The 25706-nt window shown below is 41.6% G+C and overlaps 1 protein-coding gene across 1 annotated transcript in view; it reads right to left on the bottom strand.

Moving 5' to 3' along the window:
* The window catches only part of DOCK1 (dedicator of cytokinesis 1), a gene marked incomplete at its 5' end in the record, with an annotated part of 331885 nt that overhangs the window by 59935 nt on the left and 246244 nt on the right, over window positions 1–25706 (bottom strand). Inside the window, 6 exon segments of the mRNA XM_075717891.1 lie at window positions 3290–3380; window positions 4688–4728; window positions 7986–8142; window positions 8329–8414; window positions 18928–19076; window positions 25189–25247. Of these exon segments, the coding sequence (XP_075574006.1) occupies window positions 3290–3380; window positions 4688–4728; window positions 7986–8142; window positions 8329–8414; window positions 18928–19076; window positions 25189–25247 (583 nt within the window).

Here is a 25706-nt window from a genome sequence, read left to right on the forward strand (position 1 = left end):
GGGTTAAAAATAAAACGAATGCCTCTTTTCTTAAGTGCGCTTCATCAGCTTGCAGTGATGTGGAGAAAATGATGGTGGCTCCCTCTCCACAGAAACAGCCTTCTCGCAAATTTGAAGGTGAAATTCTCGAAAGCTCTCAGTCTTGACCTAGATGTGATCCCATTAAAATCAATGTGATGAAGTATATGCCAATGAGGAGTGTCACTGAAAACCCTGTCCTCATCGTTTGAAAGAAAAACTCAATTGCCCAAAGTTACATGCACCACAATATTGCTGTTTCTCAAGCAATACTGAACTCCTCCACCCACTGCTAACTACCGGTAGTGACAGGGTATTGTATTAAAGAGATTGATACACTTTTATAATAAAATAATTCCAAACTATAATGTAATTGTATTTATAAACCAGCATCCACTTAGTGATGAAAACCTGTGACAAATACTACCTTTACATTTGCCATCTTCTAACCCATTTGCATTGTAAGAAAAGAAAACTGGGTATTTCTTTCCAGTAAATTAAAGGAGTATATTAAGATACTCATCCGCTCTCTGAAAACATTCTGTAAGAAAAACCAAAATTGGCTAAACTCCAGTTTATGGTCGCATAAAGCATATTGACTAGCAAGTTCAAGCCATAACAGGTAGAAGTTCGAGTGACATTTTTACGGCATGGTTCATTCCATCATTTTGCCAGAAAACGCAGCACCTGTGCAAGGTTCGCTCACGCAAAAAGGGATGACCGAGTATTACACAATTTGGCAGTCCTGTTTTATGTCCCTCATGGGAGTAAGAGAGAGTTTTATAGACACAGACTGAGCGAGTTACTCACTCGAACTTCTACCCCCGGGAAAGCGACTGCGCCAGCCTCGGTGACTGAAGGTGTCAGAGCCTTCTCCTCACATCTTCCCCTCTCTGCCACGTGTCTCGGCACAGAAAATGTCATTACCAAAGAAGCGACTGCATCCAGCAGGCTGTCTGACAACTGCCCCTGCTTTTAATAATGAATAAGGCTATGGCTACAGCTCTTTTTCACCCCAGATGAATCTTACTGCTGTTTTCTTGTGTAATAACCCTCTATTTATTTTAAAAGACGGTAAATACATTTCAAATGTATTAATTTAAATTGCACATGTACGCTCTGCATCATATTTAGTCTTATTATAGCTTGGATGGAGTTTACTCGGTTTGGAGATACGGCTAATTCTCAGTGCATCCGTTAGAAGCATTTCATTTAACACCTTCCACTTATCAACTTTTCAATACAGATATTTTACACTCGCGTTTCACTTGGGATTACTTAGATTGAATCCAAGACTGCTAAGAACAATTCGCTGCTTAGAATGAGATAGGTTTCCTTTATAAAATGGGGTGCCATTAGCATAGCTTCTGTAATAACACAGAAGGCTTTCAGTAACACAGAAGGTTGCAAGAAAGACATTGAGGTGCTGGAGCGTGTCCAGAGAAGGGCAACGGAGCTGGGGAAGGGTCTGGAGCACAGGGCTGGTGGGGAGCGGCTGAGGGAGCTGGGGGTGTTCAGCCTGGAGAAGAGGAGGCTGAGGGGAGACCTGATCGCTCTGCAGCTCCTGGCAGGAGGGGGCAGGGAGGGGGGGTGTTGGGCTCTTCTCCCAAGTAGCTAGCGATAGGACAAGAGGAAATGGCCTCAAGCTGTGCCAGGGGAGGTTTAGATTGGATATTAGGAAAAATTTCTTCAAGGAAAGGGTGGTCAAGCATTGGAGCAGGCTGCCCAGAGAGGTGGGGGAGTCTCCATCCCTGGAGGGGTTCAGAAAACGGGCAGAGGTGGCACTTTGGGACATGGTTTAGTGGGCATGGGGGTGTTGGGTTGATGATTGGACTGATGATCTTAGAGGTCCTTTCCAACCTTAATGATTCCTAGTTTTTACTTTCATTAAAAATAATCCAGCCACCAAGGCAGGAAAAATGAAATTATTAGTCTGCCCTGAATTGGTTTAGTGGTGGACTTGGTAATATTAGTTGAATGGTTGGACTGGATGATCTTAAAGGTCTTTTCCAACCTAAACGATTCTATGATTCTATGATTCTAAGAACATGGAAGGTTGTGATACACTTGCCATTGGCCTGAGAAATAGATCTAGGGGAAAATGTAGTTCTGAATTATTCTGCCCCTGACTCTCTGCCCCATATGACCACGGGTGCTACCGTCCTCAAGGGGAGCAGAAAGAGATCCAGGTCTCGCTGGAGAGAGAAAGCTTTCACTGTGGGTGGTGAGATATGAGGAAGAAGAACGGGAGTAAAGCAAACGCTTCAGAAAACACCAATTCTTATGAAACTGAGAGTTTGGCTTTTTCTACTGACTGCTTTTTCAAATTAAAACATAAAACTCCTTCCTACTAATTTAGTGATGACTAGGCTACATTAAACGTGTTTTCCTGACACAAGTGTCCCCTGCCGAGTGCAGCATCCTTCCATGTGGTAACGCCAGGAACATGGTTGGCGCACGCTGTCCCATAGGTGACACAGTCATGGAATTAAGCTGCATTTTAGCGACAGCATCACCTATCCAGAAAGTTTTCAGTGAGATTAATGCTTATGAAACACAGCTTCATTACATTTCTGACTGACACTATATAGTGTTAAAAACTCAAATGCTTTACTTACATGCATCTTGTACAGTTAAAACATTTTATGTATATATATTGCAGGTTACACCAAAACATTCCTTGAAGAACAGCAATATGGTTATGTATCTTCAAATGTGCTATAAACTCTGTAACACTGCATTAAAATTACACGTGCCGTTTAAAGGCATGAGCCTGGAAAGAAGACTATTTGAATCTCTCTCTAATTTTTCAAAATCAAAACTGAATCTACAGATACCCAAGAACACTTGAGGGCAGTCTCCAGCATCTCCTTGTATTGCCTTTGCAAAAACAATTCTGAACAATTCTGTGGAGAGCCGATTTACTAAAATATGTGTTTAGATGCTTCCACATGTTACCTAATTTCGATATTTAAACGAAATTTCAGTTACAGCTTTGCAATTTGTAACTTGTGGTCTTGACTTGACCGTGCTTCCATTCATTTCCAATCAAGATGAGTAAAGCACGCCCTGACACACACTAACGGCAGCGGGCTGGTTTCCTGCACGTACGAATTACATGGGCAAAAGATAAGACTGACATAAGAAGCAGCAGTTAACGTAACTTTAAACTGTTAATCAGTTTAAAGTGCAGATGTTCTAAGACTGACAATACTACTGTTGGTTACCGCTCAGACGGTTTTCAAAACTTGTAATGTATTTTGGTGTTTACCTTAAGAAGCTTTGCATGCAGAAGTAACGTGTAGGCAGCTTCCGTATAGTTATCACATTCTTTGTGCAGGTCACACAGTTTGTACAAATACCTGCAAGTAACAAAAACAACGGATCTTAAAAAAAGGCTGGTTCTTAAATGTTACTAAATTAGTGATTTTGAAGATTACAACGGTTCAACTCTATCTTCAAACAACTAAATATCTGTGGCATTATTTAAAGCTTGTACTTCTGTGTGCTGACACCTTTAGGACCGTTTGCATTTACGCTGTGGTTTTTTTTCCAACATATAAATGGCTCGTGATGCGTAATGAATCCAATACAGATTTTGTGCAAGAGATATTGCTCTAATTGTTCAGCTCTGGAGACAGACATAGAAGTATTCTTCCTTAACTTCAACATCATCACACCTCTTGAAAGGGGCTTCTCTTCCTTTGTTTGTCATTTCTTTTAATGTCAATTTAAAAAATACCGAAACCCAAACACCTATTAAAATTGTATTTTAAAAAAGCCAGTGAAAATACAGAACTTTGATATGCATTATGATACATTATAAGTTTGTTAACAGAAATAAGAGAGAATTTGGGTGGGGGTTTGACAGTGAGAGACAGTTGGTGATGCCGAATAGGGCAGCCCTACGACTCGTAACTTTACGTGTTTGTCCACAGTTATCAATCCTGCCTTTTGCTAGATTTCATTTTCTTTTTGCAAATTAATAAAGCAATAATTAAAACCATTTAAACAACAGGAAGCGAGTTCACAAGTGAAAATTCTTCCAAAAAGGTAACAAGCATCTGAGAATGAATTAATGAATAATATTTAGATACCTAAAATAGCAGTGAAAATACAAGCTTCATCATTTCAGCACAACGGTCTAGCCAATTTTAAGCCAAAGTACAAACAGAGGACTAGGAACCCTGAGGTTTACGAAAAGCACAACAACATATTACCATCTTTACTTTGTGTGAAAACAGATTTTGAAAGGTTCCTAAAAGTTTTAAATTTAAAACAAGTATCAGTCATAATATTATTTAATAGTCCTTTTTACCCCAAGTCACGTATTTTGTACCTCTCCAGGAGGCAAAACTATTTCCTTGCTCAGCTTTCGACTTATTTATTTTCTTCATGTGACAACACTCCTGCGTATTTCAGTGTTCATCGTAAGATGACTGCAGGAGTTGGAGAAGGGGGACCAAAAAAGTCTCACAGCTCTGATTTCCAATGCTCACTGTTCTCAGTGAAGATAAGCTTTTGAATGTACTTAAGGTTCAGTAAAGGTATGTTTTTTTCATTACTTCTTTCCCTCCAGCCCCCAAGTGACTGCTTAATATGAACTTAATTTTCTTCAATTACACTACAGTAAGTCAAGCAGAGTTTGTCACTGGTGATGTTTACAAACCTTATGTACATTTCTTCTCTCTCAATCTCCTTGTAGAAATTCTGAAAAACAACATAATTTTGTTACCAAGTCTTTGATTTCACAGTCTGGAGTGTATACAGAACATGCTCTAAATTAAAAATTCATAATTGCGTAACATCAACCTCAAAACTGCAAAATGAAATTTGCCTCTAGTGATAGAACACAAGTTATTTAATGCTGTGATGGTTCATGATGTAGCATATTAGGGCTTATGTCTCATTGCAAAGGTTAAGAATTTGCAAGAATAGTACTGCTAGAAATTTGCTTCTGGCATTTGCAAGTCACACATCATTAACAATTTTCAGTTGAAATTTTGTAATATACAAAACCATAATTTTTAAGCAACAGTTGTTCTACGGATTTAAAACTCCAAACTTTAGTTGAGCAATACATCATCTGCCCTTGAATTCTACTAGTTTCTTTGGAAATAAAAAGTTAGATTAGTGTTATTTATCCGTTTTCCTATACTACACATTATCATCACTCTTCAGAAATGTCTGAATGCCGCCGGTCTTGAGATAAACTAGTTAACACTACAAATATCGTAAATGCAAGATATGATAAATCAGGTGAGATTATTAAAGGCACTTCTGAATCTAATTTAAAGTTTGCCTTCAAAAGTTAAAATATATCTCAGAAAACAAAATACCAAGAAATTTCTCCTTCACTGAATTACAATATATTTCAATGCTAAATTAAACCAGTCTGAGTAGCCACTAATAGATGCACAAGCCCAGTACTAATAGATGCACAAGCCCGACACAAAACTGTTCCCTTCAAAGATAACTGAAATACAAGACAGAATCTAGGTACTGGAGTTGGAAATGAGGGATTATTCAGTGGATATACCATTTTAGTTGACATAACTGCTCACTGCTTTTGAGTTCAACTCAAAAGACAGACTGAACCACATGAAAAATTTCTGCTGTTTTTTCTTACTTGTGTTTTGTTGACTTTTTGAAAGTAGAAGAGACTTCTGAGTTAGGTGGATCAATAATGTAAAACCTAATATTGCTGCCAGCTGCTCTGCCCTTCTGACGCAGCTCAAGAAGCGACATCGCATCAACCAAAATGGGAAGAGGCTTGGGCAGCAGGCTGCCACGCACACACATTACATTTACTACAGTTCCCTCTCCCCCAAAAAGCAGTCCCTGTTCCAGCCCCGTCTTTGGGGGCAGGTTCCCACATCGCCCTGACGCTGTGCTGGCCCACGCGGGCGCGGCTCTGCAACAAATGGGCCGAGGAACTGATGGGGATGAAAAATAACTGGAGGGGAAGAGCGTGAGCTTTCAGCAAGATCCCTCCTTGGATCTGCTCTGCTACCTTGGCGGCATGCTTGCTTTCACCAGGATTGTCAGGGGTAGGAACAAGCAGCTGAGGGAACAGATAGGGCTTTTATATTTTTTTTTTAACATCAGCACTGGCTTAAACACATATCAAAACCTCTGACTTAAACTATAGTCAATACAGACAAACTTAATCCTGTGAAAGCCTCTGCATCATTGAAGTCCCAATTAAGAACGCTTTGAGACCTCAAGTGGGAACTCTGTTGAGTATCAGCCCTGGGTCAGATTTTTGCAAAGGCATAAATTTCACTTCAGGCGCATGGAGAATGATGAAAAGACTGTGTTGGCCCCAGAGGGCAAATGGGACTTTAAAATCAAGCTAAGGTTTTAAATCACGCCTACTGAAAACGAAGGGAAGTTCTGCCCTGCGCTGCTTTCCTGCATTTCCCCCAGACTGCAGTGGCAGCCTTGTGTGTGGATATCTCACGGTGATTTAGCTGGACAGCAGTAAATCGCCCACAAAATTGATCACCTGCAAATACTTGAAAAATTCCGATGACAAAAATCAGCATCAGGAGATGCTGTTAGAGACACTTAGAGAAAACAAAACCAACCCCCATGTGTGCCATCGGTCCTCCTGCGGTTGGTATGGCAAGAATTACTAGGAAGAGTCTCAGAGCATTACGGTGAAGGGAAGAAGAAATAAATTCACCTTCCTTAGGAAATTTTCCTAGTTTTATAAATTGTTGTCATGTTTCAGAGCGTATGGTGTATGTGATTTTTTATTTCCTATCTGGCCTGGTGAGAACTGGCAGGCTTTTCTAGCTCAAATTCTGCTCGGGAGGACACTATGACTTTTCTGCGGGCAACCTAACGGCACTTGCTACATCAACAGCCGGTGACAACTCTCCAAGTTCCTCCTCTTTTCCCATTTCCGAAACATTCTGATGCTTTTTGATGTGTACAAAGAGGAAAAATAAACTAAAAATAAAATCCCAATTTCTGATTTGATGTCTCTATCTTCTCTCCCATTCTGATGGGAGGCGTTTCATTTATAGCTTATGCGATAGTGCGGTGTAAAGGCTGCACTGCACGAGCCAAGGATGCTTGTGTTACTCGCAAGTGCTAAAGCTACAAACTATTTATTCAGATCCTTCCAAAGCAGCCTGAACGAAATCTAGCAGCCATATCACATAAACACTGTCTGTGCCCCACATATTTAAGTGAAATAAAAGCTTTGGTAATGATATAGGGATGAAAGCTCTGAATCCTTAGTGGCTAACAGTTTAATATTGAGTCCTTCCGGAAAAATCAAATCTAGCTAGTACTATGTTTGGGGGCCTCTAAAATTTATTTCGACATTCTTCCATATGCGCTGATTTTGTCCTAGTAAAATATCATGCTCTAATGCTTCCACCGAAGAGCATGATGTGCGTGCTACGGGGACAACTTCTACTGCTTCCAACTCTAGGCTAAACGAACAAAGGTTTGTAGTATAGAGTAGATACCCCAGAATTTCTGGAAGTAAGAGGAGGAAATTTCACATCAGTGAGGAAAACAACCTGAGTTTTTTCTGCTGTGAATGAAATAGTAACACTCAAATTTCTTCAAAAATTTTGAATATGGAAGCTGAGCAGTAAGCAGAATACAAATTGGATTGCAAATGCATAAAAATTTCAGTAGTAAACTGCATATTACTCCAACGTTCTGTATGTCAAAGTGTTTTTCTGCATAAAGTTGTTCATACATCAATTGTTAATGCCAATGAACAGCTCTCAAAGATCAGGCCCCAAAAGATTTCTTCTTGATTAAAGAAGTAATAACCCATGTTTTCATAGATTCACCTTCATTAAAAGAGGCAAAAAAAACCCCAAAGTGTTTCAAACTTTCATGAGAATCCCAACACGTACTCTGTTTTACACAGATCTTTTGTGAATGGTATAAAATTAAGAACAGTAGTAATTTCAAGCTGGTGACTTCTCTTTGCTTACCAGCACGTTGACAGTACAGCTCATGCGGTTCTCCTTGTTCTCATCATGCATTATGGTCCTATAGTCCAACAACCTCTCCATTAAGCGGACAACAAGTTTCACGAAAGTTTCTCCAGTCTTAGCAAGGTATTTGTGTTTCCTGCAGTGCTCCAGGAGACTGAAAACCCAATTACATTTGCCTTGTTAATCACACGCAGAAAAAACCTTGACTCAGGTGCAATTTTAAATATTGTGCATCATTAACAGATTTTAATTATTTCTGGGCTACAAAGTTCATTGTAGTCTAATTGCTCTCTCTCCTGACTTTACTGTGACATAAATCTCGCCGCTGATCAACACTTACATTTTGTCAAATAACACTTTGTACTGTTCATCTCCTCTGCCTCCTTCCACTTCATGATCCAGTTTCGTGATGATCTCATTTTCAAACTATAATTAAACAAAGCAAGCGTAAATAATCAGATGGCAAATATTTCACTTTATTACTGTAGCCTCAATGGTTCACAGATTGGTTTGGTATCTCGGTGAGATGTTTAGCCACTATTTTAAAGCTTGATTGACTTTAAGAGTTTGCAGTCTCTGGTATTAGACTATTCATGATGATCTGCTGCCCTACAAGGACTTTTTTGTTGAAGAAATCGATGGTCATGTTGTTAAATGAAGTGTAAATATTTGCATTACGAAAAACTAAATACGGAGATTAATGACAAGAATGAGGGCGGAGAAAAAGAAGACACAAAGCCAGGGACAGAATGTCCCCTGCAATAATGGTAATAGCAACAAAAGTAAAATACAAAAATGTTGAAAGCTTTGTGAGAGAGGATATATAACACCTAAGGCTGGGTAACTCAGCCGGATGCACGCCCTAGCATCACTAACGTCCCTTTTTAGCGTACAGACACTGACTCACAGTGGGGCACAACTCAATTAACAAACCTGTTAATAGCCCACTGCAGAGGCAAGGAGGCTGTTTCAAACAACTTAAGAGTAGTATTTGTATTCGGGCAATAATAAAAGAATTCAAACTTATGTAGGCATTAGAATATATTTTAAATGCAAACTGGATAATTCACTGGATGTTTAATGACTACAGAGGATTTTGCCTGTTGCTGTTACATTCCCTAGGGCCCAGGTTAGGAACAAATGCAACCTGTTGGCACAGGAAGGGTCACTCTATAGCCTCTCTGCTATGTAATGAATCGGTCTAGTCATCCGTTTCCTAATTCTTCGTTAAATAAGCACAGATGTCCACACCACGAGTGACACAGCCTATTGTCAAGAGGCCTCAGCAGAAGAGCCCGGGTGAGAGGGGGGCCTGTGGCAGGGCAATGGGAGCCCATTAGTGGGAGTGGGAGTTTATTGACACAACAGTTGCCTTCAAGTTTTTTCACTGTCACTTCCTTAAGCACTCCCTAACTATTCCAAGGAGAAGCAAAGGGTCACCTGCACAAGAACAAAGCCTACTAACATTTTGTAAATGTCAAGAGATGTACTTTGCATCTGCAGTTAATATTAACAGCACATAATGTACAAATGATAAAAAGAATGGACTGTCTGTAGCTTGGTATACTTCCAGACTGAGGACTCACTTCCACAACCTCTGGGCTCGGCAGCAGCCTAGGGACCCACTCTTGCACCTCTGTTTGAGCCATGAGCTTTCCCAGTGCTACACTTCCCTACCTCTAAGCTACACGTATCAGGAATAGCGTGGGCAGCAGGAGCAGGGCAGGGATCGTCCCCCTGTACTCGGCGCTGGTGAGGCTGGAATGCTGTGTCCAGTTTTGGGCCCCTCACTCCAAGAAGGACATTGAGGTGCTGGAGCGTGTCCAGAGAAGGACAGCGGAGCTGGGGAAGGGTCTGGAGCACAGGGCTGGTGGGGAGCGGCTGAGGGAGCTGGGGGTGTTCAGCCTGGAGAAGAGGAGGCTGAGGGGAGACCTGATCGCTCTGCAGCTCCTGGCAGGAGGGGGCAGGGAGGGGGTGTTGGGCTCTTCTCCCAAGGAACCAGTGATAGGACAAGAGGAAATGGCCTCAAGCTGCGCCAGGGTAGGTTTAAGTTGGATATTAGGAAAAATTTCTTCATGGAAAGAGTGGTCAAGCATTGGAAGAGGTTGCCCAGAGAGGTGGGGGAGTCCCCATCCCTGGAAGTGCTCAAAAAACAGGCAGAGGTGGCACTTTGGGACATGGTTTAGTGGGCATGGGGGTGTTGGGTTGATGGTTGGACTGATGATCTTAGAGGTCTTTTCCAACCTAAATGATTCCTAGTTTTTACTTTCATTAAAAAATAATCCAGCCACCAAGGCAGGAAATACAAAATTGCTACTCTACCCTTAATTGGTTTAGTGTGGACTTGGTAATGTTAGGTTAATTGTTGGACTGGATGATCTTAAAGGTCTTTTCCAACCTAAACGATTCTATGATTCTATGATATCAGTAACATAACGACATTTCTTATTCTTTATAAATTATTTCCATGGATCAAAATACCTACTTCAGTGACAAGAGTATTAGCTCCTCTGTTGCAGTCACCAGATGCTGCCCCATGAGCAGAGGGGCTCTCTGTAACTGCAGAAGGCAGGCTTTTGCTGAAAGCTTGTAAGCAAAATTAGGCTTTTCTTTCACCAGGAACAACCGCAAGGAGACACGGACAACCTCAAAGAGCATTGCAGTAGAGGTCACGTGCTAAAGATTTAACTGATATCTATGCTGAAAGCGAAAAATCAAAATCTATGTAGCAGGAGGAAAAAAAATCCCCGCAGAGAGCCCTGCCAGCTCTGCCAAGGGCGGATAATGGGCACCCAGGCCATGGGACCACCATCCCAGAGCACCCCAGATGCCAGCGCAGAGGGGGTGAGCTCGGCCATGGGCTTGCCGGTGCTGTGCCAGGCAGGCTGAACCATGAGCGGTGCTGCGTGAGGCCACCCCATGGGTGCTCAGCAGTGACCAGGGGACAGGGGGACAACAGGGGACAGGTATTTTCCACATGGTCAGCCCCATGGAGAAGCCAAGAAAGACCAGGTGTTATCTCCAGCCAGCAGCAGGGTTCAGATTGGTTTAGCTCGGAAGAGAAACTGGATTTTTTTAGTCCACGCTGTGAAATTCTGCTGGCATATTTATTTCAGCGAGGAGTGTGAGATCACCCTTGCCAACGGACTTACGTCATGATGAAACTCTGATGATAAGAGAGTGCTTTTCACCACCTTAATTTAGATCACTTTGAGGAGGTGTAGTAGCTACGTCCACCATGCATCTCTTTCTGCCAACATACGCTGCATTTTAAGTTCTGCCCACGCAGTCCCACTCGGCCAACGGAGGTTATCGTAACGCCCCTACCAAGTACCAAACAGCCGTGCCCTGAGTTCTGCCACAATCCCTTTCTCCTGAAATAACTGCTGCACGCATGGGGCAAGGTAAACCTGGGCAGAACAAGAGAAAAGCCTGCAGCAAGTAAGGGCGAGAAGCATCTTGGCCACCCCCACAGCTGGAGGCACCTGCCTGGTCTCCTGGAAGGTCCTTTTCTGTTGAAGCCCCCAGCAGCTGTGAACATCCAGATGCTGACCGAGTTGAACCTGCGTACGAAATGTGGCCATAGGCTGTAGAGAAGTTCCTGCTTTGCTAAGAAAAATCCTTTTTAGGGAGAGATATACGTTGGTATGAAGGATTTGCTTGATAAATTGTGACAATATCAAAATACTCCTCTTCATCAGGACAACTCAATCTCCAAGTATCTTAACAGGTTCAACAGCAATAATGTGAAAATCAAGAGTCAGATCCAGGACACTGTTTTTGTCTCCCTTTCCAAGTCTCCATGCATTAACTGCAGTCATGTTCACATTTCCTACCTTCATATGCAACCCCAGACTTTTCATCTTCTGCATTTGAGTTAGGAAATTTATCTTTACACACTACCTGGCAACCCACCAGATTTCTCAGAGGAAAAAAATCTCAGCTCTGAGCTCAGTGACTATAAGCTACCATGATGAATAACGGCAGAAAACTCCTGCTAACCTACTGCTCAGTGCAAATTCAGGATACAGTCTAACAATATGCACAAGTCAATCGAAACGCGAGCTGTCAGGAAACCTGAACTACAGACTGTATCACGCATACAGTGATAAAATCAACCAAGTACCCAAACAACAGATACTCCATCTTAAAACAATTTTTATTATTATGCATCACTGTTTTAAAGATGAAAACCCCAAACCTCGGATTAAAACATTTCCAAGGTGCTCTTCTGTACTCCAAATGGTTCACAAAATCACAGAAGCACTGGCTGGAAGAGACCTTGAAGGTCATTTAGTCCAACCTCCCAGGTGATGCAGGATTATTGCCAGCACTAGATCAGGCCAACGGTGACCCACTTAGCCAACTACTGAACCTCTCCATGGATGGATGATTACACAGCTTCTCTGGGTAACCTGTTCCACTCCCTCACGACTTTCCTTGTGAAGAAATGAATGAAAAGTGAAGTGAAATAAGGTTTTTAATACAATGAATCCATTATTCAAAAAATGACAGGAGAATAAGAAAAGGAAGAATAATGCAATCCACCTCCTCTAAGAAGCGAACACAAGCTGAAACACGTTCCCATAGTACAAGGACATGTCAAGTAAAACACTGAGACAACGCAGTGATGAAACAGAGAAGTCACAAAATTCGTGTTCTCTAATGAGACCAGAAAGAAGTTGACTCTCTATACCAATGTGAAAAATGACACTTGCTGCCAGCGTGAGCCCTTTAGGTGATGCATTTTTTAGCAAGAGATTACTCATATGAAGAAAAGCAATTACATTTGTCATACAGGATCTTGAGTATCTTCCTGATATCAATTTTACTTAAATTTCTGTAAATCTAGGCTTTGTTGGGCCATGTTCCTAATGGTCCTCTTGGGTTGAACAGAGCTTGTGGCATTTCTAGGGTTTTAAGGACTATTAACAATATCTTTGCTCTTCAATCATTCTTGATACTTCTGAAGGAAACGGTATGATGCAGATCATGCAAGCCAGATGACTAAACGTTATTTAACATAGTTAAAGTTCTTTCTGCACCCTTTCCACAGAAGAAGGTTTCATCCACACAAGTTGAGGTTTATAGAGCTATCGTCTTCCACAATGGGAGTAACAACACGGCCCCGGACTTGCACAAGATAATGGCTCTGGGACACCGCACCTGGCACCTGTTGATAAAATCTCAATTTTTACTTTTCTTTGGGTTGTTTTTTTTTTTAAACGCATAAAATAGCACAAAGTAGGCCTGCAATTATTGTGATAGAATTTACTCTCAAGTGAAGAAGCACCAAATTTTCAATGCTTACATTACAGGCAGTGACACTTGCTGAGGCTCCTTCTGGAGGCTTAGGGGGTATATCTGGCACCATCAGTGAGTTGAGAGTCATATCTTTCTGTTGACAGTGAAAGCTTGAGGGGTGATGGTAGGAAGATTACAGGAAATTACTATCAACTTTTCCTTGCAGTTGATCAAGATCTCAGCTTCTCTTTAGGATGTGTGTTTGAACTTGAGCAAAGAGTATATCCACTGCTTCATCTGTCTGTTACAATCTCCCATCTGGAGAAAATAAATCAATGTAAGCTATCTAGCATCTTCAAGTGTCAGCTCAACTAATCGCTTTTGGTTTTAGGTTTACCTAAAGTGTGGTCAGGCTATATTTGTAGCACTGACTGACAATTTAATCTAGCTGTAGATGAGGAGGAGTTTCAATCCTCCAAGCTGCTATAAATTTGTTTTGATATGGGATAATAATGAATTTGCCATATAAAATTCAAGTGACAGATAACACCACTAGAAATTAGTCCTGATGCAGAAATAGTACACAAGTACTGTAAAACTTTGTTCAAAGGCTGCTGTGAAAGTTGGTGGTAATTCCCAACAGTTTCATCTGTCCCCTTTCCTATTTTCCCCCAGTATTCTGGTCAGCAAACTGATCTGGCAGCCATTTAATAGTAGGTGATTCCAGAGGTCTCTCAACTTACTGCATTACCTTTCTCCCTTGCTTTTCTGGCAGGGTGAGGGAGGAATAGCGATATTCTCCAAAATAACAGGAAACAAGACAAACTCACACATTTACATTTCAACCGTAGATAACTAAAAATGTTACTTAGTGGAATTAATCCTTTGGGGGGTTTGACTTATTTGGATTTGCACGTTCAGTGGGATTACAGGGGAGAATCTGCAGTATCACAGAAACGTGGACAAGTCATTAACTTGTGTTCTGTCTGCCATTCTAGAGCACAGGGAAAGGGAGGTTAACGCAGGGCTGAGAAGTGGTAAAAAGACTTAATAAGGAATTATAGGATTTACAAGTGGAGAAAGATTCAGACAAACTAGGTACTTCTTATTAAGCAGAATTATATCAATTTGAAATTCACTGATAACCAACAAGAAACTACACTGCAAATAAAAATGCTAGTATGACCGTCTTGATGATACTGAGATTTATTGTTGAATGTTAGAAATTAATTTAAAGGATTTCCTCTTTATTTCTTCTGGTCTTTACTCATTTAATTCTCTTCACAACAGAATGCTAGCTAGAGGCACTTTAGCTGCACCCATGGTTTTATTTTAGTAATCGTATGCATTATGCATCCATTTATTATGCATTTCTATATGATTCTGCATTATGCATTCATTGTTTATGCATTTCTATCTCATTTTTTTCTATCTTTCCAGCTATGGTTCGATTATGCTAAGTGTCATTCCAATTTGCAGAAAACAGGGCAGATGTGTTGTTGCATTTTTGGGGCTCTTTCCTCAGATCATTACTTTTACACAACTCCTTACCCTAACAGGGTAAGAACACATGCTGTGGCTTCTATGCTTATATCGCTGATGCTAACGCCACCAGACACTGATGATTCTCCTTAGTAATGCTGTTCAGTCTGAAAACTAGACATATGGGACTTCTAATTTCTTCTTGCTCATTACTGCAGAGTCGGGGGGCACACCTCTCAGATTTTACTTTGAAGGATAAGGGTCCTTCCTTCCTTCCTACTTGATGAGAAATGTAATTATGCTGGGGAAGACAGGCTGGGGTAGTGCTTCTGACTCAACCCCTTACCTTATTTTGTCAGTAGGTCTTTTTTGGCTCTTAAAGTACGCTACTTCTACTAATTAATTTGTACCAGATTAGTTAAAAGACATCGTTTTATGGTGCCATGCCATGAGATAGGGACATCTCCCAACATCTCCCCCTGCCTCTTCCCGCTTCCTCCACGCTCTATTTCGCACCAGCTCCTGCACTGGCACCTCTCTGTGAATGGGTTCAACTCAAAACAAGAACGTTACATCAGCAATGACACGGGTCCAGAGAAGGTAAGTTAAAGTCTTGGGTAGGCAAACAAACAGGAGTGCTCATAGGAAATGGAGCCAGAGCAAGTGACAGCTGGAAGGGACAGGCAGCAAAATCAGGAGGTCGGTGCTTTTTATGCTCCGAATTCCCCATTTCAGCTGAATGCTTGTTTCATGATGAACTTTCTCTCCTGCTGTCGCCATGGGATCCATCACGCTCACCTGACCAGGCCTTGAACAATCAAACCGATTCTCTTTCATCGCTCCTGTGGCTCTGACATATTCCCTTTGATCTGGAGGGTTCACTAGTAAAACAGGCAAAGGGAAAAAAGCAGAGCGGAGAAGAAGGCATTTTCTTCTATAGGGAAGCTTCAGTACCACACTGACTTTAGTATTAGATTCATGCTTTGAGGTACAGGCTACTTTGAAGTCTTATATAGGCTTCAAAGCACCTTAAGAGGGAGAGGACAAAAACGGGCAACTCCAGCTTGTAATTCAGTCAGCCTTTAATTTAGTTCTGTAAAAACCAGTGGAATTTATCTTCTGCTGTTTCTCAGGGCTATATACACTGGAAGAACAAAAAAGCCCCATTCTGTCTGTTACTGGTTTTACCAGGCAGACCAATTCATATTGAAATTAAAACCGCTATCGGGAAAGCTGTCTGTTTATAACACAAGCCATCACAGCACAGAAGTTCTGCAAAAAATTTAAATTCCTCCCCCACAAATCATGAGGTTTATACATCTGCTGGAGAAATGGAGCCAATCTAAACCCTTGTTGATGTGACTAATAAGGTTAGATAATTGGATTTCTGGCAGATTAGTTTAACAGCAGCCAACCATTCAATTTTGAAGTTCTCTTTGAAAGCAATGCTGGACAATGATAATTGGTAGTTGCATATAGATGACATAACACAGTACATTACACTGACACATTAAATATGAATGCTTGCCTAGGTACTGGTAATACTTAAATTATTTTACATCTATCACTTAAACACAAAAGAGACAAAAAAGATGAGCCAGAAAGCTACAGGCCAGGCACGTCCACTTCAGTTCCTGAGGAAACCATGGAGCAAGCCCTCGTGGAAGCTATTTCCAGGCATATGAAGGGCAAGAAGCTGTCTGGGAAAAGCCAGTATGGATTTACCAAGGGTAAATCACATCTGACCAACCTGACTCCCTTCTGTGATGAAACTATCGGCTCAGTGGAGGAAGAGCTGTGGTTGTGACAATCTTAGCAATGTGTTTGATACAGTCTCTCAAAACATCCTTGTTGACAAATTGGTAAGATATGGACTGGGCAGAGAGACTAAAAGGTGGGTGGAAAAAGTGGCTAAATTGCTGATCGTAAAGGGTGTCGGTTTAAGGACTTTGACAGCCTGAAAGACAGCCAACAAGAAATTGCATAATATTTAAGGAAGAGAAACTTGAAGTCCTGAATCAGGGATGGCATAGTTGCAAGCAGCAGTACAAGATGCTCTGCTGGAAAGGACCTGGTGAACAGCAAGCTGAACATGAAGAAGCAGTGTGCCCCTTCAGCGGAGGCAAAATGTGTCCCTGATTGCCCCAACAAGAGTACAGCTAGAGGACCAGCAGGATTATTCCACTTGTTGGGCCATGGCTGGAACACTGCGTCCAGCTTTGGTTCCCCCAGCTCGGGATGTTGGCAAATTGGAGACGGTCTAATGGAGGGCCACCAATATGAGCAGAGTGTTGGAGAACGTGGCCCAAAGAATGGTTGAAGGAATTGGGTCTGTTTGGCCTAGAGAAAAGCAGACTCAAGCCTTCCAACACCTTAAAGGTGGTTAGAGGAGATGGAGTTACTCTATTTACAAGGGTGCACAGTGACCACACAAGCAGCAACAGGCACAAGTTGATTCAGGGAAATTCCATCTGAACATAAGAAGAAAAGTCTTAGACATTGTAACAGGTCACCCAGAGGAGTGGTGAAACCTCCCTCACTGGAAATACTCAATACTGACCTTCAGATGGGCCCGGATAACCCAATCTAAGGCCCAGTTTGGACCAGATTACTTCCAGAGGTCCCATCCACCCTAGACTTTTCCATGATTCTCTGCTTTTTACAAGCTGTGATTTTCATTACCCAAAGACCAATCTGAGATACTCAGCAAACTATATAACTACATTATCTGCAAAACCGTAAATGGACAGATTGATTATTTCCCGTTAGACATAACTGTTCACTCCAAATGCACTGAAAAATGTTTACTACCTCTGCACCTGTCATATCAATGCTATGTCCATAAAGAAAGAAGGTATACTGACATAAGAAATATATGTTGAGTACCTACAATCCAAAACATCTCTGACGAGCATGAGGCATTTTTCTTCTCATAAGGCAAAAAGAATTTGTGTGAAATATTTAAGACGTTCATTTATTAAAATCACCCAACTATTCCACACAAAGCCGGTTTCCTTCTGTCAAGAAAATATAGGGCCATAAATTTAGCTATAAAGTTACCGTCGGATTTTTCATGATCCATATAATTGTACAAATAAAAAATGACAAGCAACAAAAGAGAGCATCTGACAGAAAACTGTTTAAATGGCATCCCAGTGAGCATTTCAATCTTTACAGTATCATCGGAGTCGAACTTAAGAAAGAATGATGACGCAGTAATTGGATGTATCCAAAATATAGTTCACAATCTTTCCACACACCATCCAGCACAAAACAAATCAAAGAAATAAATCTGATGCCATTTCCCTTGCTTAAGTCTCTCCACATTCATTTACTCTGGCTACAGATTTATTAAGAGCTCGTTATGAATAACAGTTCACAAAAAACTATAGAAAAGGGTAAGATTTTTCATCCAAGAAAGAAAACTGCCAATATAAAGGGAAAAAAGTAAACAACACACATCAAACTTTATTACAAAATTCACAAGGTCATATCCTGAACTGACAGAAATTTCACAGTGTAAAGGAGCTTATCCCATAATACTACCTGTCCTAACTAGTCTTATACTCAATCTGTAAGGCAAAGTTTCAAGGGAAAGAAGGTCAAATGAATGATGTCAGGAAACTTTCTTTCATTCTACTTGTCTCTCAAAAGTTGATGCTATCAGGGTAAGATTGTGTGTACTTATTCAAGGACTTCCCTCAGCATGTTAAAATAAAATAGAATAAAGATGCTACATTGGTGTTTTAGATTTTGCAGTGCCTACCTAACATGAAGAAACACTGATACTGACTGGATAGCTTTTTTTCCTCTTCAAAATCCATCAAATGGTAAAGAGTATCAAAGTTATAAGATACTAGAGATGATAAATTCTTACAGGTTATAGTTTCTTTTGCAACATTATCAGGCTTCCTTTATGTCCAATTTCACTCAGAAGCAGACTCCTTTGCTGAGTCACAGTGAAAATTTAAGACATTTGTCTTTGCTCTCCTTTTGTATCATAACAAAAGGTTTCATTTACTTCATGCAAATTTTTCCTTCGATAAGAATTTAAAACCCACATATGAAAACGCTATAGCCACTCAGAGTTACAGAAAATCCTTAATTATATTATTCTTTAGAAAAATAAGAAACAACAAAAATTCTTATGTTTTTGGCAAAAACCAGTTAAATCTTTCTTACAAACTTTAAATATCTGTAGTACATTGCTTACCATCTGGAAGCTTCTAGTAGAATGAAATTCACACTGCATCATATCAAAGAAGATTGGGATTGTAGCTTTCCGAAGTTCGGTTTCAGGGATAAGCGTCATTTCCAAGATAGGTCCCACCATTTCTGGGATAAACTTGATTTTATGCTGACCTTTAAGAGAAAAGACGCATTTCAGAGTTAAGGAACAACCACTGACTTTGGTAGAAGGTAACTGTTATAAAAGCCATATCAATAAATTCTCAGACAGCATAAGAAAGTATTTTTCATGATCTGACTCTGCTGAAACATGTAATATTATTTATGCCACAAGAGGGGAAGTATGTGGTGTGTATAAACCCAAATTAACAAGAGTTGTTGAATTGGTAATCATACTGGAACTTGTCACATCTTCCACGAAGTACCCATATTTGCACACTCATATTAAGTTTCAAGGATTTTCAAAATACAGCTTACGATTGGGAGCGAAGGAGATTAAAAGGCACATCACTTCTATTAACTTATTTAGACATCTCTATCTTCTGCAGCGTACAAAATGTTCTCCGCGCCAGTCTATCGAAGTGTCACCACGAGTACATACTTACACAGCCTCGAGACATGAAACCACATGTTACCAAGCCGACAATATGTCTTCTTTCTTCAAGAGCTGATCTGACTGGCAACCTTTATTTCACATTTATCTTCCCAAGAGAAAACCACATCTCCCCCAACCCTCCCTACTATGCTCTCCGCACACGGCACAGAAATTAAACCTTACCAGGAACGTGGCACCTAATAAATACTGGACTAGTTAAAACATCTAGTTACTGTTCATATAATTAGCTAAAGGATAGAGAATGAAGGTTATACATTCTGCAAATTATCTGTTCAGCAACTCCATGGAAAGATGCTGGTGTGGAGCAGCGTAGCAGAGCACCGGGGAGATCCAGGCAGAGGACTTGATGGCAGAAGTTTAGAAAATACAAATATTTTCCTCACTCAGCAACAGGCTGGAATTCATTTGCACCTCACTACACAACTGGTGACGTTTCTCACAAATGCAGTGTTTATGGATGTATACAATCAAACTCAAAATCGAAGTATTATTATATTCTGCCTCTCAGGTGACCGTTTTCTTGTATTACGCCTGAAAAGTGTCAGAGTCAATATTTCAGAAAACAAATGATAGTGACAAAAGTTATTCGTCAGGCACAAATTCAATGTCACGAAGTTCTCCGTGTGCCACGGTGGGTTTTTCCATTGCTTCAAGCACAGGGATTCCCTCAGAAAACTATCATCTTCTGAACTTCAGACGTGAAAAACGGTGAATTCACAAAAGATTTTTTTAAAAATCATTGATCCCCTTTCCTCTTCTCCGGGGGCATATAAACTTCTTGCTCAAAAAGGGAGTCGCTGAAGAGCTCATCCGACGACAAAGGCACGGAGAGCCATCGACCTCACCTCCCAGTTGCTCACCAGCGAGGCGCTGGGAGGCGAACGGGAGCCAAGGGTGGCTGCAGGACTTGATCCCGGCCTCGCAGGATCTGGCCGGCAGCACCCAGCCCCACCACCCATGAGGCTGTACCGCACGCACTCAGCCTTCTTGCCGTTCACTGACTGTTTTTATTAGTGTCCTGGTTTCAGCTGGGATAGAGTTAATTTTCTTCCTAGTAGCAGGCACAGTGCTGTGGTTTGGATTTAGGATGAGAAGAATGTTGATAACATACCGATGTTTTAGTTGTTGCTCAGTACTGCTTATGCCAGGCAAGGACTTTCCAGCTTCCCATGCTCTGCCAGGGGCACAAGGAGCTGGGAGGGGGCACAGCCAGGAGAGCTGACCCCAACTGCCCCAAGGGCCATTCCATACCATACGGCGTCATGGGCAGTATGGAAACTGGGGGGGTTGGCCGGGGAGCAGCGATCGCTGCTGGGAACTGGCTGGGCATCGGTCGGCGGGTGGGGAGCAATTGCATTGGGCAGCACTTGCTTTGGATATTGTTATTATCATTATCATTATTATATTGTTATTATTATTATTATTATTACTACTACTACTATTTTTACCTTATTTCAATTATTAAACTGTCCTTATCTCACCCCAGGAGTGTTTCTCACTCTTGCTCCTCCGATTCTCTCCCCCATCCCAGCGGGGCAGGGGCAGTGAGCGAGCGGCTGCGTGGTGCTGAGCTGGGGCTGGGGCTGAACCACAACCATTAGCGGTGTAATCACCAACAGTTTTTAAATCAAAGAGGACAGAGAGCTTCTCCAAATATGAAATTCAGACGGCGTGAAGAACTGAGTGGGTTTCAAACAGCAGACGAGGGATTTTTTCGCAGTACAATGCCAGGAGGCAGGGCAGCGCAAACTAAAACGTTAAGCCATCTTGACTGGTTTTCTTCATCAAGCATGCGCGAGGAGTAACACGGAGAAAGGGTTTCTCCACCAACTGGGTGATAGGGGAGAGGGTTGAGAGCCCTGCGGGACACCCTTCTGACGCTACCACCCACATCGGTGATGCGATGACGCGCACGCACGTGTTTGCTACGATGACGCGATCCAGTGCGACGCTGTGCCACAGAAGAAAGCACGAGAGCAAAACACGAAAGGAAATGATCTTCCTCTGGCACTCCTGAGCATCCATCCCAGCTGCCTGTCACAGGCAGCGCTTTCTGATAAACAACCCAACAATGAATTCGCTTTTTCCCCCCCCGGGAGTGTGGGAACTCCCACGCAGAGACTCAAAATGTGACAACTCTGGAAGAAAATTGAGGATTTTCTTCTGAAAACCAAATTGTGCAGCTGCTTGAAGAACCACATGCAAAGAAAGGATTCTTTTGAGCATGCAAAAACCTCCCCGTGCAGGGGCTTCTGCCTTGCCACGAGACGTGCTCCTACGGACCGCTCATACAACAGGAACAGACCTCATTAGCCGAACGAAACCCAAGGTGCTTTCTTTACTGGATAATGCGCCATTTCGTTTCCCAGGTTCTTTTAATTTAAATTTGGGCCACAAAAACCACTGACTCATTTGCCGGCAACCTCACCTCTCACTTGGGTCAGCTCTGAACATGCATGACTAATTCCGAGAGTGTTATCTGTAATGACTTCTATTTATATAACGCTCAAAGTTCAGGTCTATTTTTAACCCCGACTTTCCCTCCAACAACATCACTGTCTCTGTCAAGACACCTCTTCTGACGTCAAGCGCTTGGAGGGAAGGGCCGGGCCGGTGGGCAGCTCACTGGAGGACGGCGGCAGCAACCATTTCACTTCATCTTCAGGAATTTTACTTTTCCATCTCCCGCTAGCTGGTTCAGATGTCAACAAGAAAAGCAATGTTTTCTGAGCTGGCTTTCCTTGACCAACTTTACCACAAGGATAGTATTTTTAATGTAATGACAATTTCTTTAACTTACAACTGCTGAAACCATTAACCATTGAAAACCGGTACACATGACCTAGTGCCACGCTGTGTTTTGTATATGCTAAATCACATCACGTTAACGCTTTTAAGCGCATGTTGTTTGACTTCCTACATTTTCAAGACAGAGGCCGCAGCTTGCTTTATGCTTCTTCGATACTTACTGTCTCACCAAGGTCTAAGGCCCCAGTTCCAACAAAGCAGCGACTCAAAATACTACATTATTTTAAAGTTCAGGTCTTGATATAGAGGGGAAGAAGCCTACAAAGACTAATGTAACACTGCTTTGGTGCACGCAGGAAAATAAAAGCCTTGCAGCGCTTTCTGAAAGGCAACGCAGCGGGGGGCTCTGCACACTGGGACTGGGCTCCCCGAAGCCGTCCTCATTGCTGCCGCATCAGAGCACTCGAATCTAAAGCCTTCGTGATCAAATCTAGCAAGGTATCAAACAGGACAGCTACAACTAGGATTTAAATAGAAAATCTGTCAGGCTGGAGCTCTCGTACGTGGTTCCCTGTTAAAAACAAAAATCGTATTCCAAAGTTACAGGTATTTAAAGTGTGTGCACACAGCTAGTGTTGCTCTCCACCACACATGCTCTTTTTTCTTTTTTTCCTACTTATAAAGGTAGGAAGGTATGGATATCGCAGCCAACACTGCGTAAGAAACACGGACAAGAAAAAAAGTTTTAGATTTTACATTTGACTATTTAACTTCAGAAAATAAATTATACTCTTAGATGTGCATGACAGCTACAGGACTGTCTCGTTCCTGACTGGGGAGTTTTAGCTCAGCAGGCATTAGACGTTAACCATGGTATTTATGAACAAAAACTGATGAGACAAAATATTCATTTTTGAGGCTTATCCATACTCTTTAACACATAAATCAAAAGTCAGGGTCATTTGGCTTCATCGTATTTTATGCACAATGGCATGGTCGTAAAAATTATATGCTCAAGCATATGCAAGAATTACAGCTTTCCACTTCTGCTTTTGTCTCTGAACATATACATTAATAATTTGACTAATGTAGTGCAACTTCTAAGATAAAAGTGTCAAGTACCCCCCAGTCAATTCCCCTGCAGTGGTAAGTCAGAATTCTTTCTTAATTGATGTTCTGACATACGTGAGATTGGTGAAGAGCCACACGTTACACATGATCAGCATGGACTACCCGTATTACAAAGAAGATGAGGAAAAGCAAGCTGCTCATGATGAGAAGTACAAAGGCCGCCTTGGATTGGGGTCCTGCCTCCGATTTACCTTCCTCTTGCAGCTTTTGTTGGGAAGAGCAGCAATTTACTGACTCCCTCGACATGTGAGATTTCAGCATTAATGATCCCAGCCACTTCCAGAATCACAGACGTTAGAGCTAGAGTAGGTCACGGAGTCATCTACCTGAATAATCTCGGTTTATAAAAACTCTATTAAAAATAAAAGGCTTTCATGACAGCACAGAAAGAAATATTGAAGGAAACACCACCCCTCATGCCAGTGGCTTGACAAAACTGCAGGGGAAATTATTAATCATCTCCCTGTTAATGGTGAAAAACTGAACCCTAGAGCAACTAACTAACTTGGCAGTGTCAGCAGCAGCAGTAAAAAGCACGATGCACCCCACAGTCCCCAGCCTGAATAAAACAACCTCATGTAAGAACAGCCAGAGGTATAACTACGTATGCAAACTTTTCTACTTTCAGTCTAGTCAATTCTGGGAAAAGTGTAAGAATCCAAAGATGCTAGAGAAATTAGTAAAGACATAAAGATAACAGACTGCAAGCCCAGAACAGGGATGGATTTGGCTAATTACTAACAAAGAGGCTGCCAGCATCCTGAGCTGGATGACCCCGCATCAGGCACAATACTGATTTTATTAGCTGTCTTTCAAGTCACGTATCAGGCGCGTACTATGCTTTAATCTCTTCTCCAGACACTTAATTCACTAAAGATGCTTCTAATAAAAAGTGAACTCAGCTGCTCTCAGAAGCCTTTTCTCATCATTCCAGCAGAGCGGATGCAAGCTCTGCGATATCAAACACTTACGAACCCTTGCATTCCCTTCTCTTATACACGCTGCTTTTTTTCAAGTTTCAGCAACAGCAGCTCTGCTAGAGATATAAGTGAAGTGGCAAATGCATTTATTTCTGATAATTTAAGGAACTTTTGATAAAACTCAGAAGAGCTAAAGTATCTCTGCCATGAAGCTCAGGAAAATGAAACCTGGCAGATGAGTAAACTCAGGTCACAGTAAATAACTCAGTTTCTCATGAAATTCAATCCCCATATAGCTAAATTACACCCACGCAACAGCACAGACCTGAGATAGTCAGATATGCCTAATTTACCTACCAACTCCAGGGATGTCCGTGTTCCCATCCTGTACCGATCTTCATGAGTCACTCTGATGCAGCCAAACAAGACTGAAAATCAGACTTTAAGCAGAATTTCCAGGCTAAGTTACTGATAACCCTTGGACGCGTTCATTTTGCTACAGCCCCAGTTACTGCATCCAAATGCGTGTGTGTATATAGCTATGTGTATACATATATGTGTGTGTATATGTGTATTTTTAAGGAGAAAAAAACAATTCAACAGGCATCACCATAACCATTCCTTTTTATTTAGCATGAGGTTAAATACCATGAAAAAACAGAAGATGCGTAAACATTGACTACAGTTAGGCATCTTCCCAGACGGAGAAATAAGCGTGCAGAGGCAGCTTTATTTCTTAAATCACCTGCTTTTTAAATGCCTTCTGGAAGCCTGCCATTATTTCAAGAGAAAGCAGGTTCATTTCATCTCTAACTTGGTTTATACAAATGCTGAGTGAAAGCATTAAGCAACAGGCGCTCAGGCTACTTACCCAGATTATACCACATATCCCTGATTTCGAAACCAATCTGCCTTCTCATATCACCGTACCTTAAAAAGGAAAATAAAACCCCCATTAAAAAAAATACGAATCTAATACTGATAAGCAGAAACATCGCATTTCAAAATCTGATCAGCATGCAAAAACATTTGAAATTACAGAGCAGGTTCTCCAAATTCAACGAATACAATAATGTTGCGCAGCCCATAAACGCTGAACTTTGCTGAGTGTCCCTTCTACAAGGGAGTGAGACACAGAGGCTGCCTGACACATCCGGGCTACCCCAAAAGCCTCAGCCACGCAGCCACCAGCATCTGTTCCTCACCTTGTGTTACCTGCTTTCTCTCCAAAGACCGTGATTTTCGAATTCTGCAGCAATACTTACCGAAGGGAGAACACACACACAACATTCACCTGTGCAAACCCTCTCTTTGCCATGTTTTCAGATTACCTAACGGCCCTTTAGGACACATGGGTGGTTACAGAGATTAATTGTGAGCATTTTCTGT

This window comes from Pelecanus crispus, chromosome 10, assembly GCF_030463565.1.
Source record: "Pelecanus crispus isolate bPelCri1 chromosome 10, bPelCri1.pri, whole genome shotgun sequence".
Lineage (NCBI taxonomy): Eukaryota > Metazoa > Chordata > Aves > Pelecaniformes > Pelecanidae > Pelecanus > Pelecanus crispus.